Source organism: Mandrillus leucophaeus, unplaced genomic scaffold, assembly GCF_000951045.1.
Source record: "Mandrillus leucophaeus isolate KB7577 unplaced genomic scaffold, Mleu.le_1.0 Scaffold442, whole genome shotgun sequence".
Taxonomy (NCBI): Eukaryota; Metazoa; Chordata; class Mammalia; order Primates; family Cercopithecidae; genus Mandrillus; species Mandrillus leucophaeus.
The window spans coordinates 1,277,234-1,299,492 of NW_012104721.1; the positions used below are offsets into that span (position 1 = coordinate 1,277,234).

General features: G+C 46.4%; 1 protein-coding gene across 1 annotated transcript in view; it reads right to left on the reverse strand.

Moving 5' to 3' along the window:
• SLC6A11 (solute carrier family 6 (neurotransmitter transporter), member 11) overlaps positions 1-22,259 on the reverse strand; it is a gene marked incomplete at its 5' end in the record, with an annotated part of 123,462 nt that overhangs the window by 55,452 nt on the left and 45,751 nt on the right. Inside the window, one exon of the mRNA XM_011994147.1 lies at positions 8,055-8,189. Coding sequence (XP_011849537.1) covers positions 8,055-8,189 — 135 coding nt within the window. The remainder of the gene's footprint in view (positions 1-8,054; positions 8,190-22,259) is intronic.

Consider the following 22,259-nt stretch of genomic DNA (forward strand, 5'->3'; position numbering starts at 1 on the left):
ACTTCACACTTCAGAGAGAACACGGGGCTGACAGTGAAGACGAACAAATGTTTAGAAAGTTATAACAGACCACAGAATGCAAACTGCTGGGGGACAAAAGCGGCACGCTGCTGTGTCACTTCCAGTTCTTGACGAGAAACTTAATTTACTGGATCCACAATAAAGGTCCTCGGTTCCAAGTTCAAAGACCCCCACTTGGGCTGTGGGACCCTGACTCATCCTGCCCAGAGCTGGTGAGGTGGAGGCAAAAATGAGGACTGCCGCTGGTGTTCCAGAGCCCTTCTGGCTCCCAGGCCCTGGGCTGGGTGCCAGAAGGGAGAAGTGGAGGTGCTCTGGGCCTCATGTGCACACTTGCCCCACTGCCTCCTCCCTGTGCAGCCGATATTCTCACCCACAATGCACAGGTGAGAACCTGGAGCCCAGAGAGGTCAAGCGGCAGGCTGTTGGTCACCTTCTGGCCAGTGGCAGCAGAGTGACTCCCATTTCCTCCCCTCCACACCAGATCCCACTACACCAAGAATACTTCTTTCTGAAGAGCACACCCACAACTGCAACCATAACACAAAATAACACAGGCTGTACTAGAAATTGTTCTTCCTTCTGTCTTTCCTTCCTTCGTTTGTTTGTTTGTTTGGTCCTTCCTTTGACTCATTCAAAAAATATCTCCTGAGCACTTCCTGTGTTGCAGGGACTGTTCCAGGTCTGGAGATTGAACAGGGCGGGTAACAGATACATCCTCCACCCACATGGGGCGTACATCCTAGTGGGTGGAGAACGGTGATGCAAAATGAATGGTGTCTGCGATGGTGATGAGTGAAAGCCAGGAGGACGGATGAGATGCGCCAGGAGCACGGGGGGTGGTGGTGCGATTTTAAATAAGGTGGTTGGGACCTTCATTGTGACTGCACTGGTTGGGTGCGCACCCCGTTAGACTTTCAAGCAATTTTCACAGTTCTCTCTCGATCAGTGGAGAAGGTATTCTCCCCACTTTTGCATAAAGAGCAGGAAAGTAAAATGGCTCCCAAGTCTCCAAAGAAGGAGTAGAAATGACTTGCTGTGCCGTCTCAGTCCTCAGGTTTCCCAGCTAAGCTCTTCTCACCCTTTCTGGCTTTACTGGCTGGGAGGGAGGATGAAGGGGCCACCGTGAAAGCAGCCACAGCCACCTGGCTCAACACTTCATCAGCCTTCATGCAGAATCCCTGCCGCTCACAAGTGGAGGGGCAGGAACACCCTCCCAGGGAACGTCCTTGTATAAGGCTGGAAGCTGGAGTCCGGAGCTTTGCACCAGTTGGATGCCCTCTGTCCCCTTTAGAAATGTAAATGACATAGCAAACAGGCATGTCTGAGCCCCTTGTAATCCTGAGGGAAGGGGAGCTGGGGTCAGTCTGGAATTAATGGAGATCCTGGATCATGGAGGGGCCACAGGGCTAAACTGGGTGCACATGCCCGCCTGTCCTGGCCCAGGCCCAGTCTTCATGAACCCCACACACGTTTGCAGAGAAGTAAGCTCTGCTGATAACATGCCATCCCCATGGTTATTACTGGAGCACGATGGCAGGCTGGCCCCTCATGGAGCCACAAGAGACAAGGCAATTTTGGGGTTCTAACGCAAGGTGCACCAGCTAACAGCCCTCCTGACTTCCCAGTGGACCTTCCCAGGAATTTCCTAGAAAGGCAAGAGAGGGAAAGTGACGGTACAAACGCAGCCACTCTATTTTATTTACTTATTTATTTATTTTTGAGACAGAGTCTCACTCTGTCCTTCAGGTTGCAGTGTAGTGGTACTATCTTGGCTCCCTGCAATCTCCACCTCCCAGGTTCAAGCAATCCTCCTGCCTCAGCCTCCAGAGTAGCTAGGATTACGGGCATGTGCCATAACACCTGGCTAATTTTTATATTTTTAGTAGATACGGGGTTTCACCATGTTGGCCAGGCTGGTCTCGAACTCCTGACTTCAAGTGATCCGCCTGCCTCAGCCTCCCAAAATGCTGAGATTACAGGGGTGAGCCACTGTGTCCAGCCTAAATGCAGTCACTTTAAGCCCACTCTAATGTGTAAAAGGCATAAGTCGTTTACAGGCTCTGGAACTCAGATGATTACCAACAAAAATTTGCTACTCCTTCTCAACAAACTGTAAGAATGGAGGAGAACTTCTGGTCTCATCCAACCCCACTTCCCTCTTCCTCTAGGGAGGGAACCCCAGAAGAGGTGAGACTCCACCCTTACCTAGCAGACTGTGTGCTCCCTGGGGACAAGGAGGCTCTTACTCATTCTACATGCTGAGTACCTGTCACAGGCAGGGGGGAATAACTACCAGTGGAACAAACTAAGGAAGGGTTGCTGGGCTCTGGTGATAGATGAGTGGGACACATGATTGTTGTAATTCCTGCCCTCCTGGAGTCCACAGACTAGGAAGGACTCCCCGCCAAGTGCTCATTTCATCCCCTCCCGGCCCTCAGTCCACCTGAGCTCATCCTCATCCTCCAAGGGACTAGATGGAGCAGCCCTGGGGACCAATGGGGCTCAGAGGCTGGAGACCTGAATGTGTCCTGGAGCTCAGCCTGAGGCCCAGCCCTCTGACTTCCTGCAGGCTTCTCTTCCTCCCCTAATCATCTCTCCTTCCTATTTCCTATTTCTCCACTTGTAGGAGAGATTTTACTGGCTACAGAGTCACCCCTTTAATTTCTCACAGCTGCAAGAGGCCCGAATACTACAAATGCTGGATTATCCCAAAGAAACAAAGGTGCCCATACTCCCAGACTAGCCCAACAGCCAGGCCTACAGCTGGGAACTTTTCTTCCACTATCTGGGAACTTTTCTTCTTGGTGCAATTTGAAGTGCAGGATCATATCTAGAAGTATAGGAAAACTAAGGATCATTTTCAGAAAACAAACAAATAATCTGGACTTGCTAAGAGAGCAACATTACAAAGAGATACAAGATTGAAACTTTCACTGACTTCATGATAAAATACTTCCAGTCGACCCCTCTTACTAATCTACTCTCTCTAAATTTGGGAGCTGTGCCTCAGTTGTCTGTAGGGTGACCATGTGGCTATGGAAGTCCTAAGACTAGCTTAGGATGTTTCTCTACCCCCACAGCACTGTGCCTCAGATGTTGGCCAGCCACCTTCCACCTGCACTATATTTGTCATGTCCATGTTTGTTTTAATAATTTTTTAACATTTGCCTTTAAATTAGCCTCACTTTTAATCATATACATGGCATATATATGTCCAATGAGCTCCAGTGCTCATTGAAGCATTTCCTTTGAGAGCCATGTCGGCACACAGAAAGTTTCAAACGTTGGAGCGTTTGGGGATACTCAACCTGTATATATATGTATGTATGTATATATGTGTGTGTATGAGATCATACATATCATATATATAGTTTCATTCTAGCAATAATAGCAATAAAGCCATGGTTTTGATATGGTTTATGTCCTGGTTTTATTCCTAATGCTTATTAACATACATACGTAATTGAAAAGAAAAAACATTTCTCCATGACTGGGCCATCAAATGACTCCACCTTCAAGGCCATCTGCTGGGGCAGGCAAGTGCAACGTGTGACTGAGGGAGGAGGGGACAAGGCCCCCTAGAGGCTAGGGGCCTTACTTAAGGTCATATCACCACTGCAGGAGAACAGGAATGGAAACCAGTGCTTCCTGCTTCTTCATGGGCTGGGTATCCACAAATGGGGACAGTTGGAATCAGGCCACATTGGGCTTCTTCCTACAGCATACCCCAGCTTCCAAAAATCACCAACATACATGGGGTTTTGTTTTTCTTTCCCTCTTGGGGTCGCTATCCTTATTTATGCCACAGAAAATCAGCAGTTGCTTTTTGGGGACATAGTTGCTTTTGGGACACACACAAACACACACTCACGCTTCCTAGCCATCACTGATAGAGAATCAAAAAACATTACAGCTCACGGATTTGGTGATCTGGAGGTCATTAGACTTTTTGTTAAAGAGAACCTTCACGTGAAAAATGAAAATAGCCCTTATTCCTATCATTCAACAAACATTTAAGGAACACCTACTGTGTACCAGGCATTGAGCTCATCAGGGACTAAGGATACAATGGTAGGAAAGGCAGATACAGACCTTGCTCCCAAGCTGCCATCTCAGCCAGTGGCCACCCTGTGGAAAACTGTCAATGGCTACAATAATCTCTGACACAGAGTAGGCACTCGGAAAATATCTCTTCAACAATAAATGGACATTGAACAAATAAAGATCACACACAATTATATATACACACAAATATTTTACTGTAAATATATAGGATATGTAGGTGCTTTGGAAAATAAGTATTGGGTGCTGGGGGGTGGTGCATGGTTGAGCAGTCAGAAAAGACTTGCCTGAGAAAGTGATGTTTAAACTAAGTCCTAAAGGATGGGTGGTCTGGGCACGGTGGATCACACCTGTAATCCCAGCACTTTGGAAGGCTGAGGCGGGTGGATCACGAGCTCAGGAGTTCAAGACCAGCCTGGCCAACATGGCAAAACCCCACCTCTACTAAAAAAAAAAAAATACAAAAATTAGCCAGGTGTGGTGGCGCACACCTGTAATCCCAGCTACTCGGGAGGCTGAGGAGGAGAATTGCTTGAATCTGGGAGGTGGAGGTTGCAGTGAGCCGAGATCGCACCATTGCACTCTAGCTTAGATGACAGAACAAGACCCCATCTCAAAAAAAAAAAAAAAAAAAAAGGGTGGGGGGGGGGGTTGCCCAGCCAAGGGGGGGGAAGGGGGGGCGGTCTGGGGAAGAAAGAAGGAGTGTTTCCAGCAGAGAAACAGCATGTGTGAAGGCCCTGAGTTAGAAAGGCCATGTCTACTGGAGGCCCAGAGAGGAGGCCAATATCTGGAATGAGCTGAAAGAGGGGGAAAATGGTAGGGGATGCAGCCAGGAGGCAGCTCACAGAGGACAGTGGGGACCCCACCATTTGGATCTTGTTCCAAAGACCACAGGGAATCCCAGGAGGGATTTAAGCAAAACAGGTGCCCATCGAATTTACATCTCAAAAAGATCCCTCTGTTGCTGGGTAGGGAGTGGCCTAGATGGTCAAGGAGCTGTTTCCGGATGACCGGTTAGGGGGCTGCTACAGTTTTCACGCAGGAGATGGTGGTGGCCCGGACTAGGCTGGTGGCAGCAGGGGTGGAGAGCAATGAGGACGGAGCCGGGGGTCAGGTGGAGTGGGGCCCATCAGCCCCTGCTCACACACCCCTGAGGGTACTCCAGTGCACTGTCAGCAAACTTTTTCTAGAAAGAGCCAAGCAGTAAACACTTGAGATTTTGCAGGCCTGTAGGAAAGAGTCAACAGAGCAGGCCCAATGTCGCTCCAAAGTTGGGCCCATTTGTAGTGTTGGCTCTTGCCTGGTGTCTGGGAATTGGGCTTTTAGGATGCTCCCTGTGGTACTCAGTGACATGGTTGTTTTGTATGCCTGGAACACTGAATCCCATAAAGGCTGCCTGCTTAGACCATTTGTACAGCAGTGTGATTTCTGGTAAACGCCTGTGTTTCCTCTGACAGTCTGGAAGTCAGAGGGTTGTGGCTGATCATGGAGGCAGGGAGTACCTGTGCAGTCAATAAAACACCTTCACTAAAAACCTGGACTCTGCATTGCAGGAAGGCTTCTCTGGGCAGAAACCCTGCACGCATGCTGCCGCATTTCCTTGCTGGAGGAAGGAACACAGTCTGCATACCTGCTCCAGGCAGGAGGGAGGGAAAGTGAGAAACCTGTGTATGGATTCCTCCACATTCTGCCTGGTGACTGTCTTTGTCTTACTGATGATAGAAACAAACCACATCCATGAGTGTAACTGCTTCTGTGTCCTGTGAATCCTTCTAAATTACCAAACATGTAGGTAATCTTGGGACCACCCCCCGACACAGAGGTCCACAGGGTTTCTGTCTCAACTACTCAACTCTACCTTTGAGTGCTAGAACAGCCATGGACAATAATATGTAAACAAATAACAGGCTGTGTTCCAATAAAACATTATTTATAAAAATGGACAGAGGGCTGGATGTGGCCTAGAGGCCAGAGTTTGCCAGCCTATGCTCATGGAAAAGCAGGGACTCTCCAAATCCATTTTGAAAACTCTTTCATGTCACCAGTGGAGAAACTGAGGTCCAGAAAGAGGGAAGGGAGAAGGAACTTGTCCACGGTCACTCAGGATCCATGGCAGAACCAGGAGAACTCAAGTCCCAACTCTCAGACCAATGTGCTCTCCACTACTTAATACTGGCCGGTGGCCAGGGCCTAAAAGGAAGGAGATGGTAGAAAATGGCCTGGCCTGACTCACTTCTGTGTTCGTTCTCTCTCTCTCTCTCTCTCTCTCTCTGTGTGTGTGTGTGTGTGTGTGTGCGTGTGTGTGTATGTGTGTGTGCAGGGCTCTGAAGTTTTAGGTGCCACCTGGATTTTCCCAAACTTTTTTGATTATAAGAATCGCCTCTGAGGGTTCTTAGTAATACGGATGCCCAGGTGCCATCACAGACCCACTGCAACTGGATCTCCAGGAGTAGAGCCTGGAATCAGCATTTTTAACCAGTTCCGAGGTATTCGGATGATCAGCCAGATCTGGAAACTCTGGGTGACACTCAGTGGCTCTTGAATGACTACCAGGAAAAAAGAAGCCCATAAGCAGAGGAGAGAAGGGGAAATCTGTCTTGGATCAAGGCAGAATGCATGGCCATCATAAAAACAGACCGACCAGTGGTTTGTAGAATATGTTCTCCAAAACTGCTCCTTCAACTGAGCCTTTGCCATCAGAGATCAGGAACTGGCAAAGCCAACATTTGAAGCTAATTTCCTTCTTCCCAGGGATTCTGCCTGCAATTCAGAATGCCATGCAGGTGCCTAGTGGTATCCTCAGCCTCAAGGCCCTGCAAGGCATGGCAAACTGAGACAAAAATGAGCTCACCTCCCACTCCGCCCACCGTGATGAGGGGCTTCTGAGCTGCACTAACCATCCCCTCAACAAATGCTTCCCCCTCAAGCTCCCCTAACAGGAGGTGGCTGGAAGCCACAGATCGCAGACTTGAAATTTCCTGCAAGCCTCATTTCCTGTTTGGAAACTGTACTGATTCCATGTGTTCTGTGTTTTAATAGAAAAATTAGTGCCTGCTCGCCCGCTCAAATGTCTTTGATTAAGTTACTTCACACACTAGAATGACCTAGAGGCCTTTGAAAGATACTGACACCTGCAACCAGAGAGTTCATTTTAATTGGTCTGGGTTGTGCTCTGGGAATTCACGTTTTCAAAAGCTCCCCAAGAGCTTCTGACATGTAGTTGAGGTTGAGAACCACCGGGCTTGTGAGATGTTCTGGTTTTATCTGTTTAATATAGTCCAGGGCACACCACCACGTGCCCACTTAGAGAACCTTAGGCACAATTACTACTCACCACTCAGAACAACAAATGCCTTACCAAAGACAACTGATAGCTTAGCCAGTTTCTCCAACTCTTTTTTTTACTATGAGCTACTCCCACAAAGAAAATCAATCACGAACAAAGACCCAGTTTCTCTCACCGAGAGGCACTACTGCAGAGATCTGTGATTTGGGGAAGAAATGTTTTTTTGTTGTTTTTTTAATTTTTAGTTAACTTCTAACTGAAATGTAGTATTTGTTTCAATTTTAGATGCAGGCAACAAACTGCAGTCCTGTTAGCAATAGAAATTCCAGATGTTTTCATATCATGGTATAGCTATCTTGAAACGTCACTTATGCTCATTGCTGCTTTAAAGTCACAGTAGTCGTCAGACTTGCTGCTGGATCTGGCTATGTAATGTCCTCATTTAAAAATGTACATCTATCCCCATGTCACAAATTGGTCTGTTTAAAATGTTTCGGTAACGGTATTTTAAAATATTTGATTTCCTACGTATTAAATTTATGCATTTAAAATTATTCTGGGAAAGAGTTCATAGGCTTTCCACTGTTCAACCAGCTGTTGAATCCCAGTGGCCAGTGGCAGGGGCTCTGCAGAAGGCTTCCCAGTGGTGGTGGTTGATGCTGCACATTGAGCAAGTGACTCTTACCTGCGGGTCGGAGAGCCGGGAGATGTCAGGGTACAAGTAGAACTTGATGCCCTCCGAGGCCCCAGGCAATGTGACCCCTCGTATCAGGAGGATCAGCAGCATGATGTAGGGGAATGTTGCGGTCACGTATACAACCTGGGCACAAGAGGAGAGGAGAGAATCAAGAAGAGGGTGAGAGCAATGGGCTTACTTCACTCAGCACAACGTCCTCTGGGTGAATCCGTGTTGTCACATGTTGCACCAGGACCCTGTCTCCCAAGGCTGACTAGCATTCCACCCTGTGTATAGACCACACTTGCTTGATCCATTCATCTGCACAAGCCAGTCACAGAAGGACAAATACTGCATGACTCCACTCATGTGAGGTACCTAAAAGAGTCAAATTCACAGAATCAAAGAGTGGGATGGCAGTTGTGGGGAACTGGGAGGGGTGAAATGGGGCATTACTAATGAAGAGGTGTAAAGTTTCAGTAGTGAGATGCATCAGCTCCAGAGACCTGCTGGACAGCATTGCCCCTACAGTCAACAACAATGCATTGGATACTTACAGATACGTTAAGAGAGCAGATCTCATGTTAAGTGTTCTTACCACAATAAATAAAATTAAAAAGGAAAAGGAAGCAGGGGTGATAGGAGTGGGCCACAGAGGGGGTAAAGGAAAGAAGGGCTTCCTGGTGCAGCAACAAGAAGTGACCCCTAACATGGTCTGTCCTCCTGCCTCATACCTCACCAAAGGCGAGGTCTTTCAGTGCTATCTACTGAGTGCCTGTGACGTGCTTGAGAGTGATGCTTGTTGAATCTTTTTGACCACAACACAGAAAGAAATATATATCACAATCCACCACACGTAGAGCTGAAAAGGAAGTTTCACAAAATAACACATGTGTGATACATGCTAATATTTTGTATCATATTCTTTTTTTTAATAAGCTGGTCATGATGTTCTAAATCCACTTCAGAATTCACTATTGGGTCAATACTCATACTTTAAAAGCCACAGCTCTTACTGAAAGTTAAGTATTCATAGCTAAAGAGAGACTAGGATAGCACAGGATAGTATAGGCTAGACTAATGTACGATAGGATAGGATGGCATAGCATAGCATAGCATAGCATAGCATAGCATAGGATGGCATAGCATAACATAGGATAGCATAGCATAGGATAGCACAGCATAGCATAACATAGGATAGTGCAGCATAGCATAGCATAGGACAGCATAGAGTAGCATAGGATAACATAGCACAGGATAGGATAGCATAGCATAGCAGAGCAGAGCATATTATAGGATAGCATAGCATGGCATAGGATAGCATAGGCTAGGCTAGGCTAGGATAGCATGGCATAGGATAGGATAGGATAGGATAGGATGGGATAGGATAGAACAGGATAAAATAATGAAGGTGAGAAGAGGGGAGGGAAAGGAAGAAAAGGGCAGAAGACTTTGGGGGCAGTAAAAACCTAGGGCCTGCCTGGAACCATTTGGGCTTAGTCTATTTGGAGGCAGGTGATTGGACCCAATGAACCCGAGAGACCCTTTTAGCTAGTGGATTCTGGATAAGAATCAAGACAGTCAAAGACACAAACCTCCTCTGAGCTTCCTCGCACAAGAGCTGCCTAGAAGGAGGCATCAAGGCCCGCAGGGACTGTAGGAGTTCCTGTCCCAGGGGCTGCCTGTGGCGCTGGCCACACCCCTTAATTGAGGTCCCTGCAGGACTCAGTGTCCTGCCAGTTTTAACCTCTCTCTTTTGTCACATTCACTCCTCCAATCACTTGGTTCTGTCCTCTCAGTGGGGCCTGCCCTCTCCATCTGTTCAGATCAGCAACTTGTTGACATTTGGGGTCCAGGGACACTTGTGAGAATCTAAGGACCTTCCCTCCAAATGTGCTCAGATGCAGATATGCATGCAAGCTTTGGTTCAGAGACTCCCATTTCCCAGATATTAGAATCTATGCCCTGAGACTTCCAGCTTTCTAAGTCAGCCTCTCACTCCCGTTCAACCCAGGGTTTCTTTGACCAGTGCTTCAGTCCTCCACCCATTTGTTCATTCATATATTCCTTTACTCACTCAGCTCATCCACCTACTCACTTGCTCACCAAAACACTCTCATGCACCAAGCACTGAGCTAGGTCCTGGAAGGTAAAAATAAGACTGAATCACAGGAGGGAAATTTCTGCTTCAAGCAACTTCCAGTTGGTAGGAAAGAAAGACTTATAGACAGGAGGTCATGCCTTATGTCATCAGGGGAGCAAAAAGAATGGAAGAGCACAGAAAGAGTGAGTCCCTCACTGCAAGAGCAGTCCAGAAGGGCTTCTCCAAGGAGGTGTCAGCCCATAAAGGATGATGAGGAATTCAGGACTTGGAAAATGGGGATGGAAGGAAGAAGGCAACAAGACATCCCCACTCCATGCCCAGCCCTTTATACGTGGTAATAACAATGGCTGCATTTACTTAGCACTTCCACACACGAAGCATTCAACATGAATGAGTAGGCATGATTATCTTTTTACACATTACAAAGGTCAGAGAAGCTACTCATAACTTGCCCAGGATTGCCCAGTGAATGAATGGCAACCAGACATGGGGGTCACAGCAAGTCCTGCCTGACTCCAAGGTCACACATTCAACCACCAGGCTACCTATGTACACAACCTGCAACACTCATGACAGCCATGCAAACCCTGTGTTATTTTCACATTTTGATGTGACTACACTTGCTGGTTATGCTATGTCCAGTCTATATTGGGTGGACTAAACCAGTGGGGAGTCATTAAGAGGGTCACTTATAACCTGGCCAAACGTACCCTCACTGTGCCCAGGCACCATGTACAGAAGACTGCTCCTCAATTACTACAGTGACACGGTTTATTAGGTGGCTGAGGATAATTTTGAAGCAATTCCATTGTTTAGAGTTCTGAATCGATGCTCTCAGAAAAGTCAAGTCATTCAGTTTGTAAGTGACAAAGCAGAGATTTTAAACACAGTCCTCAAAAATGGGAAATTAGAACCAACAAAGATTGGTGACAGTGGGTCCTGTGGACACACCCTGAAAGGCTGGATTATTTTACTCAGAAAATGTCTCTATTCTACAATGATGGCAACCTCCCCAGCCCACTCATGGCCCCCGCACCACCAATTTCTGCATCCCTGTTTCCAAATCAACCATCAGCTCAATTGACACGTCACATAATCGATACAATCTCTTGCTATCATATGTAATGTAATTCAGAAAAGGTGCAGGTCAAATATATTATAAAAGAGCAGAAATCAATATTAATATTAATAAAAATAAGAGGCCAGTAATCAATAAGGCTTGATGGTTTCTGCAGAGAGCTAAAAGTGCTATAAAATCTCCAGTTTCACTTAGCTTTGCATGCAGCATCTATGATAGGTCTTTGGCATTTCATATACATTCTTGATTCATTTCCTTCAAAATTGCCACCCCCTCCCGAAGCCAATCAGCTTAAGTCTGTAAAACATCAGGGTGAGGCTAAAAACCCATTGCTTTCATTTAGTAGTTTCCACTTTTGCCTGTATTGTGTGGTAGAAGATTAATTATCCAGAATGTCCAAGAGCTGACCTGTTCCAGATACATAATATTTGGAACTCAGCTATCTTAATTTCCAATGCTCACAAAATTTAAGGAAAATAACATTACTGTGTAAAACATAAGAACAACTCAAAAATCATAAAAATTTGTCCTTCACCTGTGGGAGTACTTCAATGTGACTACACTTGCTGGTTATGCTATGTGCAGTCTATATTGGGTGGACTAAACCAGTGGGGTGTCATTAAGAGGGTCACTTACAACCTGGCCAAATGTAACCTCACTGTGCCCAGGCACCATGTACAGAAGACTGCTCCTCAATTACTACAGTAACACGGTTTATTAGGTGGCTGAGGATAATTTTGAAGCAATTCCATCGTTTAGAGTTCTGAATCGATGCTCTGCTTCTACATTATATTCAGGAGAACTACATTCCCTCCACTGGTATCCACACCTTCATTTTTACACTTCTTTTATAAAACCACAAACCAAGGGAAATAAAACCAAGGGAAATAAAATATTCAAATCAATTGCCCAAAGATCACAATGCAGACAAAGAGTTAGGCTGCCAAAATGAAACCACTGGCTGGCAGGCATTAGCGCAGAAAAAATCATTTGTAAGCTGAGGTTTGAGAACCTCGAGTCAGGGTACAAAAGGTGGTTTAGGGGCATCATTATGTAAGGCACACAAGCGGAGAGTGGTATGAAGGTTGAAATTCAGTGCTGAGGATAGCCTGTGTCTATAGTTCTTTTAAAGCCACTTTAAAAAGTGGCTCTTTAAAAGTTATTTCTAATCTGTTTCTACCCTTGGCCACACCAGACACTTGGACATCATCTTTCACTTTTCCTGAGAACAACTATGTATTGTCAAAACCACACAGATTCTTGTCATCCAGAGACTGCACAAAAGTGACACACATACTGCTACTCTTCCCTCTTGTGCCTTGCCAGACACCACTAATAGATCACAGCATTCTTTGCAGCTAAGCTTGGATGCAGCCTCAGAGCCCTCTACACAGCACTCCAGGCAGCCCGCCATAATCAGCTGGGATGAAACCCATCTATCTGCTACCCTTGGTCTAGTCCATGTTTCATTTATGCTTTCTCAGACTCTCCTGCAGGTCAACAGAATGGTAAGACCCAGGTCTTGTCCTTGAGGAAGGAATTTATGCACATGAGCATCTAGGAATGAAACTCCTGGGATCATGACACCATACAATGAGAGTCACACAAGAAAAGGAGGCTATGCAGACAGGTTGGGAAGGTGCTTCCAGTGTCTCTGGGAAGGGATCCAGCCTTCTCCTGTCTGTGAACATGGGCTGGAGCAAGGTTTCCAAAGATAAGCAGGAATGGGAGAGGCTGGGTCAGGCAGGGAAGATGTGGAACTAGCCAAGGATGTAGAAATAGGCAGAGGGCATTGTCTGCCCCCTCGTATATCCAGGAACCTCCAGGTTGTCACTCAGATGTGCTCAGAGTTAGCTTCACTTCTCTTCTCAGCTTCCCCCACATTCAATCAGTGATCAAGTCTTGCCAACTAGATATCCAACCACATTCTGAAGTTACACCCCCTTTTCACCCCCACTGCTGGTGCCATTCATCACCTTTCTTCTTGGTCACTGACAGCCCATACTGTCCACACTGCAGCTGTAGTTACAAAAATAATAATCCTGTATGTGTCTTCCCTGTTCCTGAGTCTAACCTCAGCCTCGCATTCAAGGTTGTGGGATATGATGAAAGGGTTGGGTTTAGAGTTGGATAATGCTGGTTCAGTCTTGGCTCTGCCCGGGCTTGCCGTGTGACTTGGCCAGTCTCCACCCTTCCCCAGACTACCAGGTTCCCTGCTGTTGGGGAACGTGCCAGGCCTCTTAGGCCTCCTTGCATTTTCTCAGTCTCTCTTTGTCCACAGAGTCCATCCCCAGCTCCTTGGCCACCCAAGACGTTCGTCCTGTGTGTGTCTGAGTCCCCACAGGCAGAGGATTCCTCCAAGTCAGGGCCCTGGCCTCCTGTTGAGAATTCATTGTCCTCTCTATCTTAAAGGTCTGGAAGCCAAGGCTCAGAGTGGTCCATTTAGAATGTCTGTCTCGCTATAGAAGCCACCCTCTTAGCCTCATAAACCATACTGTCTGCCCAGATGTTGCTGAGAGGATGAATTCTCCTGTCCTCCCTGAGCCCCATCCCACATTCATCACCCTTGTCATTCTGCATCCTCCCAGCACCTAAAATTGCTCTCCATCAGCATTTTTCTTGCCTTGTAAGTTTAAGATTTCTACAATATAAGGGTTTGGTCTTTTGTTTTCCCTGCTGTATCCTCAGCACCCAGAACAGTGTATAGCACATAAGGTGTGCTCAATACATATTTGTTGGACAGAGGAATAAAGAAGCAGGCTGAGATCTGGAACTCTGAGGTTACAATGCAGGTCATTAGGAACACTGCTTTGTGCTGCATCCATATGTGATGCTGGGTCCACATAAAACAGGATTCAGAAAATTGAATAGGATTTTCAGAGGCATGTTTATAAACAAGGACATCACAAAGGATTTGGCTTTAAAAGACAGACCAGGTCAGATACAGAGGGCAGGGCAGCTCAGATGCAAAGTGTCCCTTTCAAGATGTCTGAGGCCCCAGAATTTGTCTGGAAGAGGCAAGAGGCCACAGCAGGGGTCAGGCATTATGCTGAATTATGCAGCATTTGGTGATGGGTCTAATAAGGTCTCTGACAAGGTATCATCAAGCCTGGCTGTTCCTGGCCACTGCCAGTAGTGGCCCAAGCCCAGAAGGGTGGGTGTGGAGAAGGGAGGGTCTAATCTGTCAGAACCCTCAGTCCATGAAAGGAGGCATCACTGCCCAAAACACACCCCTTGGTTAAGAAAGAGTTTTCATTATTGTTTAATTCCCTTTTCACAGGTCAAGGCTTTCTGAATATAAAGGTTAGCACAATTGGTGGTAATTATACTGTATCCTGTTTTAATTGACGCTAATTGCTCATTTACATCCCAATTCTGGGATTGTGGGGTGGTTTTCCCCCTACTTCCAGGACACGGCCATTTATTTCAGAGCAAGGAGATTGTCTGATCATTTGGAAAGCCACCAACATTGTAGAAGGGCCACCCCACCCTAAGTTTTCCAGGATAATGGAGTCAATTGGAAAGCCAAGTCTTGTTCAAAAGGCATCCAAAAAAGCAGAGTAGTGTGGGGCAAGAACCTAGGATCACAAAATCAGAAGATCCAATGTTCTGGGCAGCTGGGGCCAGTTCCACACCCTCTCTGGGCTGGCATTTACCATCTACAAAGAGGCAAGGATAGACTAATCCAAACTTCAATCAGTCATAGTATCTTCCCAGTATTTTTCTTTTTTTGCCATATACACATATCACCTTTGTATTATTTATTTAATATTTTTTTAATTGTACTAATACTAATTAGCACATTCTTTAATATTAAACAAATATGCATAATGAGAAAACTGTGAATTACCACCATAAACAGAAAACTATGATCTCTTACTGCAAATGGAAAGTAACTACAAAAATAAATGTGATGAAAATAAAATGTGATTAAATTCTAGCCAAAGGCTCTGAGTCTGAGCTGTGTTCTGTCTTTGTTCAAAAGCAGGAGAAGCAAGTTCTAGAGAAGTGCTAAAGATAAACCAGCACCTCAGCGTACCTTTCACCTTAAGGGACATGAAAAGGGAAGAGCTGTCTCACTTCATAATTGGATGCTCTGCAGTCTGGGTTCATGGATTATCACTGAAATCATCCTGTGAACTACCAGCGGAAAGAGCTCTTTCTGGATTTGTGGGAAAGGACCAGATGGATGCTTTCTGAGGTCCTTCCCTGCTCTCTCAGTCAGCCACAAATGACTTGAGTCCACAGCCAGGACTCCTTGGAGCTATCCAGGGTCCTGACATGGATTTGGGTTGAACCTTCTGTGAACCTGCTACCCAGAGCCTTGGAAAATGCTGCTATTAACAGAACACCTACCGGGTGCCAGAAATATCTCATACAGTATCTCTAACTAATTTTCACACAACTTGAGTAGGTTCTTTCCACACATTGCAGACAAAAATTCCTCTGAGCCTAGGCAGACAAAAATCTCTCCGAGCCTAGGGAGCTCTAGGTCACAGAGCTGGAAGTATTCAGAAGTCTGCTCTCTCCAGCACACACGCTGCAGTCTGCCACACATGTGGCCAGGTGCTGCCATCTTGTCGTCTCCTCTGGCTGTCTTTAACCTCAAGTGTTCAGTTTGCCTGACATTTGGCAGCAACTCATAATCCATCGCCCACTCTCCCAGCCAGGGGGACACTGTGCAGTTCCACCCCTCCCCCACGTCCACTTCCAGTCAGTCTCGCCTCTATCTCTCAGGTGCATCTGCCCATCCCATATGGCTGGAAAGCATGGCACTGAACATCCAACCCCTAGACAATCACTCTTTTAAATATCAACTGATTTTTCTCCCCTTTGGTTTCTTAGAGACCACTACCTGGGTTCCCAGGAAAGAACACTAGAGCAGGCAACTAACAGTCTGGCATAACTCCCACAAAAACACTATTTATCTTTGGGAATAAAATGCTAAGAGAATGCATATCTAAAGAAGGAAGGCCACCCTGGACACATCTGGCCTCCTCACAATTTTTACCACTGTTGGAGGTGTTGTTCTAGAACATTCTAACAGAAATAGTAAATGTAGGGGAAAACTTTCTGTTTTAAGCAACCAAATTCTAAATAGGTAGAGTCATGTTTTCACAAGAAAACAGTGGCATTTCTTCAAGGGGTAATGGTATTTTAACAATGCAGTGGTATTTCCATGAAGAGTTAAAGTTATAATTTTTTGTACAAGTGTAAGTGGTGTATCATTAGCTGTGAAAATTAGCCCGTGTGTGGGGCCTAAAATAATCTAACTAAACACTGACCCATGTGGGATCCACATTTCAGGGCACTATCCCTGGGCTGGGTTGAGGAGGAAGAGAAGAAAGGTATTGAGAGGCAGGACTGGAGCTGGGAACAGCCCAGCAGGTGGTCCCCATTCCACCACAGCACAAAGACCATGACTCTATTCTCCCTCTTCTGCAGTAACAAAACCCCTCGTTTTCGAAAAGACCTATGGCTGCCCCGAATAAAGACATCTCCCAGCTTCCTTTGTAGATAGATATGGCCATCTATGTTTTGGCCAGCAAGATAGAAATGAAGGTGCCATGTACAGCTTCCAGGTCACGTCCTTAAAGGGAAGGGCTGTATCCCATCCTTCCTTTCTTGCCCTTCCCATGGGCTGAAATGAAAACAAAGTCTTGGGCCATCTTAAGCCATGTAAATGAGGGCAACACCCTAAGGAAAGCAAAGCAACAGAACAGAAGGAGTCTGGGTCCCTGAAACCAGCCAGCTCACACCCATACTGTTATGGGAGAGAGAAATAAACTATCCTATTTGTGCTCCTGTTCTCTGAGGCCTCCACTATAAGGATGGAAGCTAAATATCAAACCACCAATTGCCTCTGTGATCTTGGGTGGGTCCTGTTTCTGCCCTGAGTTTGTTGTTTTTCACCAAATGGAGGCACTAGCCCAAATGATCCACACTGTTTCCTTCTACTCAGACATGAAGAGAAGATTCTGAGGACAACCCAGGAGCTGAAGGTGGACCCTTAAGAGTGACCATCCTTCTACATCTGGAGTCAACCAGGAACAGCAATAAATGGAATCAGGAAGTCTTCAGAAAGTTTTGTCTGTGTAAAGAGCAGTTAGAACAGCTTTGCCAAAGATATCACTATGTCTTGGGAAGCCACAGTTTTTTGTTGTTGTTGTTGTTGTTTTTGCTTTTGTTTTTGTTGTTGAGACAGAGTCTCACTCTGTCGCCAGGCTGGAGAGCAATGGTGAGATCTTGGCTCACTGCAGCCTCCGCCTCCTGGGTTCAAGTGATTTCCTGCCTCAGCCTCCCGAGTAGCTGGGACTACAGGTGCTTGCTACCACACCCAGCTAATTTTTTGTATCTTTAGTAGTGACGGGGTTTCACCGTGTTAGCTAGGATGGTCTTGATCTCCTGACCTTGTGATCTGCCCACCTCAGCCTCCCAAAGTGCCGGGATTACAGGTGTGAGCCACCGTGCCCGGCCACCACAGTTTTAGCTTTCTCTGCCACAGTTTAAAACGGGCCTGACGGGATGGCCAGATTTGGCATAGGCCCCATCACCAAGTACAAGCATGGGCTTGGCGGTCCATGAGACCTTCCTAAGCTTCCATCTTCCTTCTGTGTGAAATGAGGATAATGCCTATTTCAAATGATGTCGTGAGGATTGGTTAGAGATCACTCTGCAAAGCATCTGACATGAAGACTGCTCAATAATTAGAAAGCTTGTGGCTGCCTTCACTCACCATCACTGTGCAATAAGCAATGTCTGTCCAACCCAGTGAGCGAGTGGCCTTGGCTGGCAGAGAACAACATATCTGGGGGTTCAAGACTACAGACAAAGAGGCAGGAATCAGCTCTGTCTCAGCTGTGAAGGGCACTGGGAAATGGCTCTTGATAATCCTTGTGGATCTTCTCCCTGATAGATTGGGGTGGCAGTGGAAGGCTGGTGTTAAGAGGTGATAATTCATTGGCTGGGAAAATCTGAGTGAATAGAACCCAGAGACAAGAAAGACCTCAGGACAGAGAAGAAGCATACACAGCTGTTTGGAGGAGCTGCAGCAGCCAGACTCGAATGAAGGACAGAGGGAATCAGCCAGAGTGGCCACTATGGATGAGAATCCTCTCTGAAGTCCTAACTGTGGCAGCTGATGGGCCAGGGTGCAGACAGTGCCTAGAAGGAAGGGAAAAAATTATATCTGGATGAAACCAAATAAGATCATACTCCAATTTAAAATGATAGAAGGCACTCAAAGCTGAGTTGAAGGGAAGCAGGGGACCCAACTGCACCACCACAGATACACATAACAGGGAGGAAGCCTGCCCTGTAAAGAGGGATGCCAGGCTTTCAGGAGTAGCCAAGGCCAACAAACATCTCCAACCTTTCGGATGCACCAGGAACCTGGTGAGGAAGGAGCTTGGGGGCTCTCCATTGAGGAGCACATGGTTGCTGGGGGCTCATGCACAGTTGTGGGGGGAAAGTGGCTGAGACTTCTCAGATAGTGACAGGAAAACGCCCCTCCCAGCCCTAAGAGGTCACAAGGGAGGGGCGTTTTCCTGTCAGGCATCATCGGAGCTGGGGTAAGAAACCAAACAGCTAGGAGCTTAGGGAATAGTGTCACTTTCTTCTCACCGATGGTTGGAAACATAAAGATCACCTACACCCATGGCTCATTCCAGCCCTGAGAGTCCAAGACTCTATTATTTGGTAATGAGAGATATCCTAGTTGGACACAGAGGGCTCAAGAGGAAAAAAATGCTTCACTTGGGAGAAATGGAAGATCAGAAGATAGCTAATAATAATAGGACTGACATTTATCGTTTGCTTGATGTGCCTTATTCTTACATTACCCAATTCTAGAAGACAGAAAATATCATTCCCATTTCACAGAGATGGACACTGAAGCACCCAGAAATTGAGCATTTGACCTGTGGTTACAAAGCTAGATAAAGGCAGGATTCAAACTCAGAGCCACTCAGCTCCGAAGCCCTGAATGGACCCCTCGGGAGTTCAAGTTCCCCTATAAGCCAACTATGTTCATCTCACACCATGTCCTCTTGTGTCCCCTGAACAAACCCTGTATTTTCCTGCCTGCAAACCTTTGCTTTCGTGTCACCCTTCACCTGAGTGGGACAGTGGAGGTGAGAAAGGAAGGTCCTTTCCTCTTCTCTACCTATGAAAATCTTGCTGACCTTCGAGACCAGTTCAATGACCATGTCTTCCAGGACTCAGTCAGAGGCCATCCAGGCAGAACAAAACACTCCTGTCACAGCCTACAACACACTGAGCAATGTGGCATACAGATATGGAGAGCCATCTTGGCTTCAGAAAATCAAAGTTCACATCCAGCCTCTGGCACTCTGTATGCATGTGGCTGACTTTTGGCAAGCTATTATCTTTCTAGGTCTTGATATTCTCTTCTGTAAAGTGGGGATAGCAATGAAGCAGATGAATTCAATCCCTTTAAGCCTCAGGCTCTTAATCTGTGAATCATAGACCATAGTTCCCACCTCTCATGGTAGGTGTGAGGATTAAATGAGCCCATGTCTACACAGCACCAGGTACAGTGACCTGACACATCAGCCCTCAGGAGACAGTAGCTCCCCTTCCTCCTTCTACTTAGCCCTTATTTCATTCTGCCTTGTAACACGGGCAGCTGTTCACAGACCTGGCTCTCTCTTTACTTGGTATCTACTCAAAGGCAAGGGCTTTTTTCATCTCTACAGGCTCTGAAACACTTCCTGAGAAGACCTACATAGACTGTAAATAGTTGATGAATGAATAAATTCAGACCTCAATAACATGGTAAGAACAAACAGAACATAACAGGACATAACCCCATATGTCTGCAATAGGCTCTGGTGTGAACAGTCCATGTTCGCATTTCAGCCTCTCCATCTGAGAGCAAAACACTCGCAGTTGAATTCCGTTCATATCCATCCACGGAGCCCACAGTGTGCCAGGCCCTGTGCTGGATTCTGAGAGCATGCTGATGAATGACCTGGGTCCCTGCCCTCAAGGGTGTGTGAGCTAACCCTAGCACAGATGTATATGACTGACAGTTCACAGGATGATAGCAGAGGGCCTCAGGCACATGCACAGTGGTGTGAGCAGGTTGGGTGGCAGTGGTGTGCCAGAGATCTCCACCTGGAGCTGAACTCTGAAGGGGGAACAGCATGTTCCCATTGCTCTAGAGTCCTGATCTGGAATGTGCTACATGAAGAAAGTCCTTAAAGCAAGAAGAACCCAGGACACAAAGCAGGCAGAATTCTTCAAGCTGGGAAAAATCACCTCCAAGGAAAGACATGAGCCCTGTATGCAACAGTGACAAGATACTTAAATAGCAACCATGCTCATTAAGAAGGCTGAGCCCAATTTAAATCCCTGTCCACAGGACATCTAAAATTCACTGGACGAGGCAGTCTAGTGTTTAAGCCTATTTCATGGTGAATTAAGGTTAGCTAGGGAGTCAGTGCTATTGATTTTTACACAGCTCTACCATAAAGACCACGAAAAGAAAACAAACCCAAAATGAAAACAAGCCCGAGCAACATAAACATTCCACACAGTGCCCAGCCAAGCTTACACTGGTATTAGGAGCTATTATTTACTGCCTGGAAAACATACGAGGAACCTTGGCTAATAATGATTTAAATCCCGTCCGTCTCTCTTAGACTAGAAGGCTGGTGTCACCGTGGCGACCAAGGTCACCATTAAAGCACACGTTCCCCAGGCAAGGATGTACCAGTGGCGGGACACTGCCAGACGACAAGCACCACCCCATGTCCTCTCACTCCCTTAAAAACACTTGTGATGGAGTTGTAGAGAGGAGGGATCCGATATTCAGGGGCTGCATTTGGAGCCAGAAAGAGCAAGGTGCTGCCTTGTTCCTACAAGCATCCCCTGTTCTGAAAGGCAGACTCTCCTCCCATCCATCCAATTGACCAAGGACTCGGGGTTCTCCTGGGTCCTTCCTCAGGGATCCTGAACAACACGGATCCCTCCCAGCTCACCCATGCTGGTTGCAACATGCTCCTTTCAAAACTGCTTCACTTCTTGGAAGAAGAATCAATGCTCGCCTCTTGTTCTCACCTCACTTGAAGACACTCTATCCTCTTTCTTTCACTTCTCACTTGGCAGCCATCCCACAGGACACCAGGGCCCCCCAGGGACTATTACAATCGTCCAACCTAATGACTTCTTCATGCTTGCTCGTCTCCTATCTTTGCAGCTTTAAAACTTTCCTTCATTGGACTTTTCTAGTTTTCTGCTTCCTTTCTCCATGATTTTCTTAAGTCTCTTTCACAGATTCATTACTTCGTGCTTTTTTTATTTGTTTGTTTTTGTTTTTGAGACAGAGTCTCACTTTATCGCCCAGGCTAGAGTGCAGTGGTGCAGTCATTGCTTCCTGCAGCCTTGACTTTCTGGGCTCAAGTGATCCTCCCACCTCAGCCTCCAAAGTAGCTAGGACTACAGGTGTTCACCACCGTGCCCAGCTAATTTTTTAAATTATTTGTAGACATGGGGTCTCGCTATATTGCCCAGACTGGTCTTGAACTCCTGGGCTCAAGCAAGCCTCCCACCTTGGCCTCCCAAAATGTTGAGATTACAGGCCGTGCCCGGCCTCTTCATGCATTCTTTCAATCAGTGAAGCAAATAACCAATCAATCAATCAACTTCAATTAGCATCTGTTATCTGCCAGCTACTGTGTTAGGCACAGGAGCAAGTCCTGCCTCACAGGTAGCTCTCAAAGGAAGCTGCTCTCTACAGATTTCCAAACTGTTTCCCAGAAGTGGGGCCTCATCCAGATCCTATTCTCCACTCTCCTGGGTTTTCTTTCCTATTCCTATGGGTTTAGGAGCCACCAATGTACTGATGCTCTTTAATCCTCCTCATGCAGTGGTATCTCTTGAATTTAAGCACATATTTTCAACTCTCTTATGTATATGTCTACCTGGATTTCCTATGAAGACCTACAATTTCTATGAAGACCTACAAAGTTGAGTATGTGGATACTCAACACCAAAATTATCACTGTCT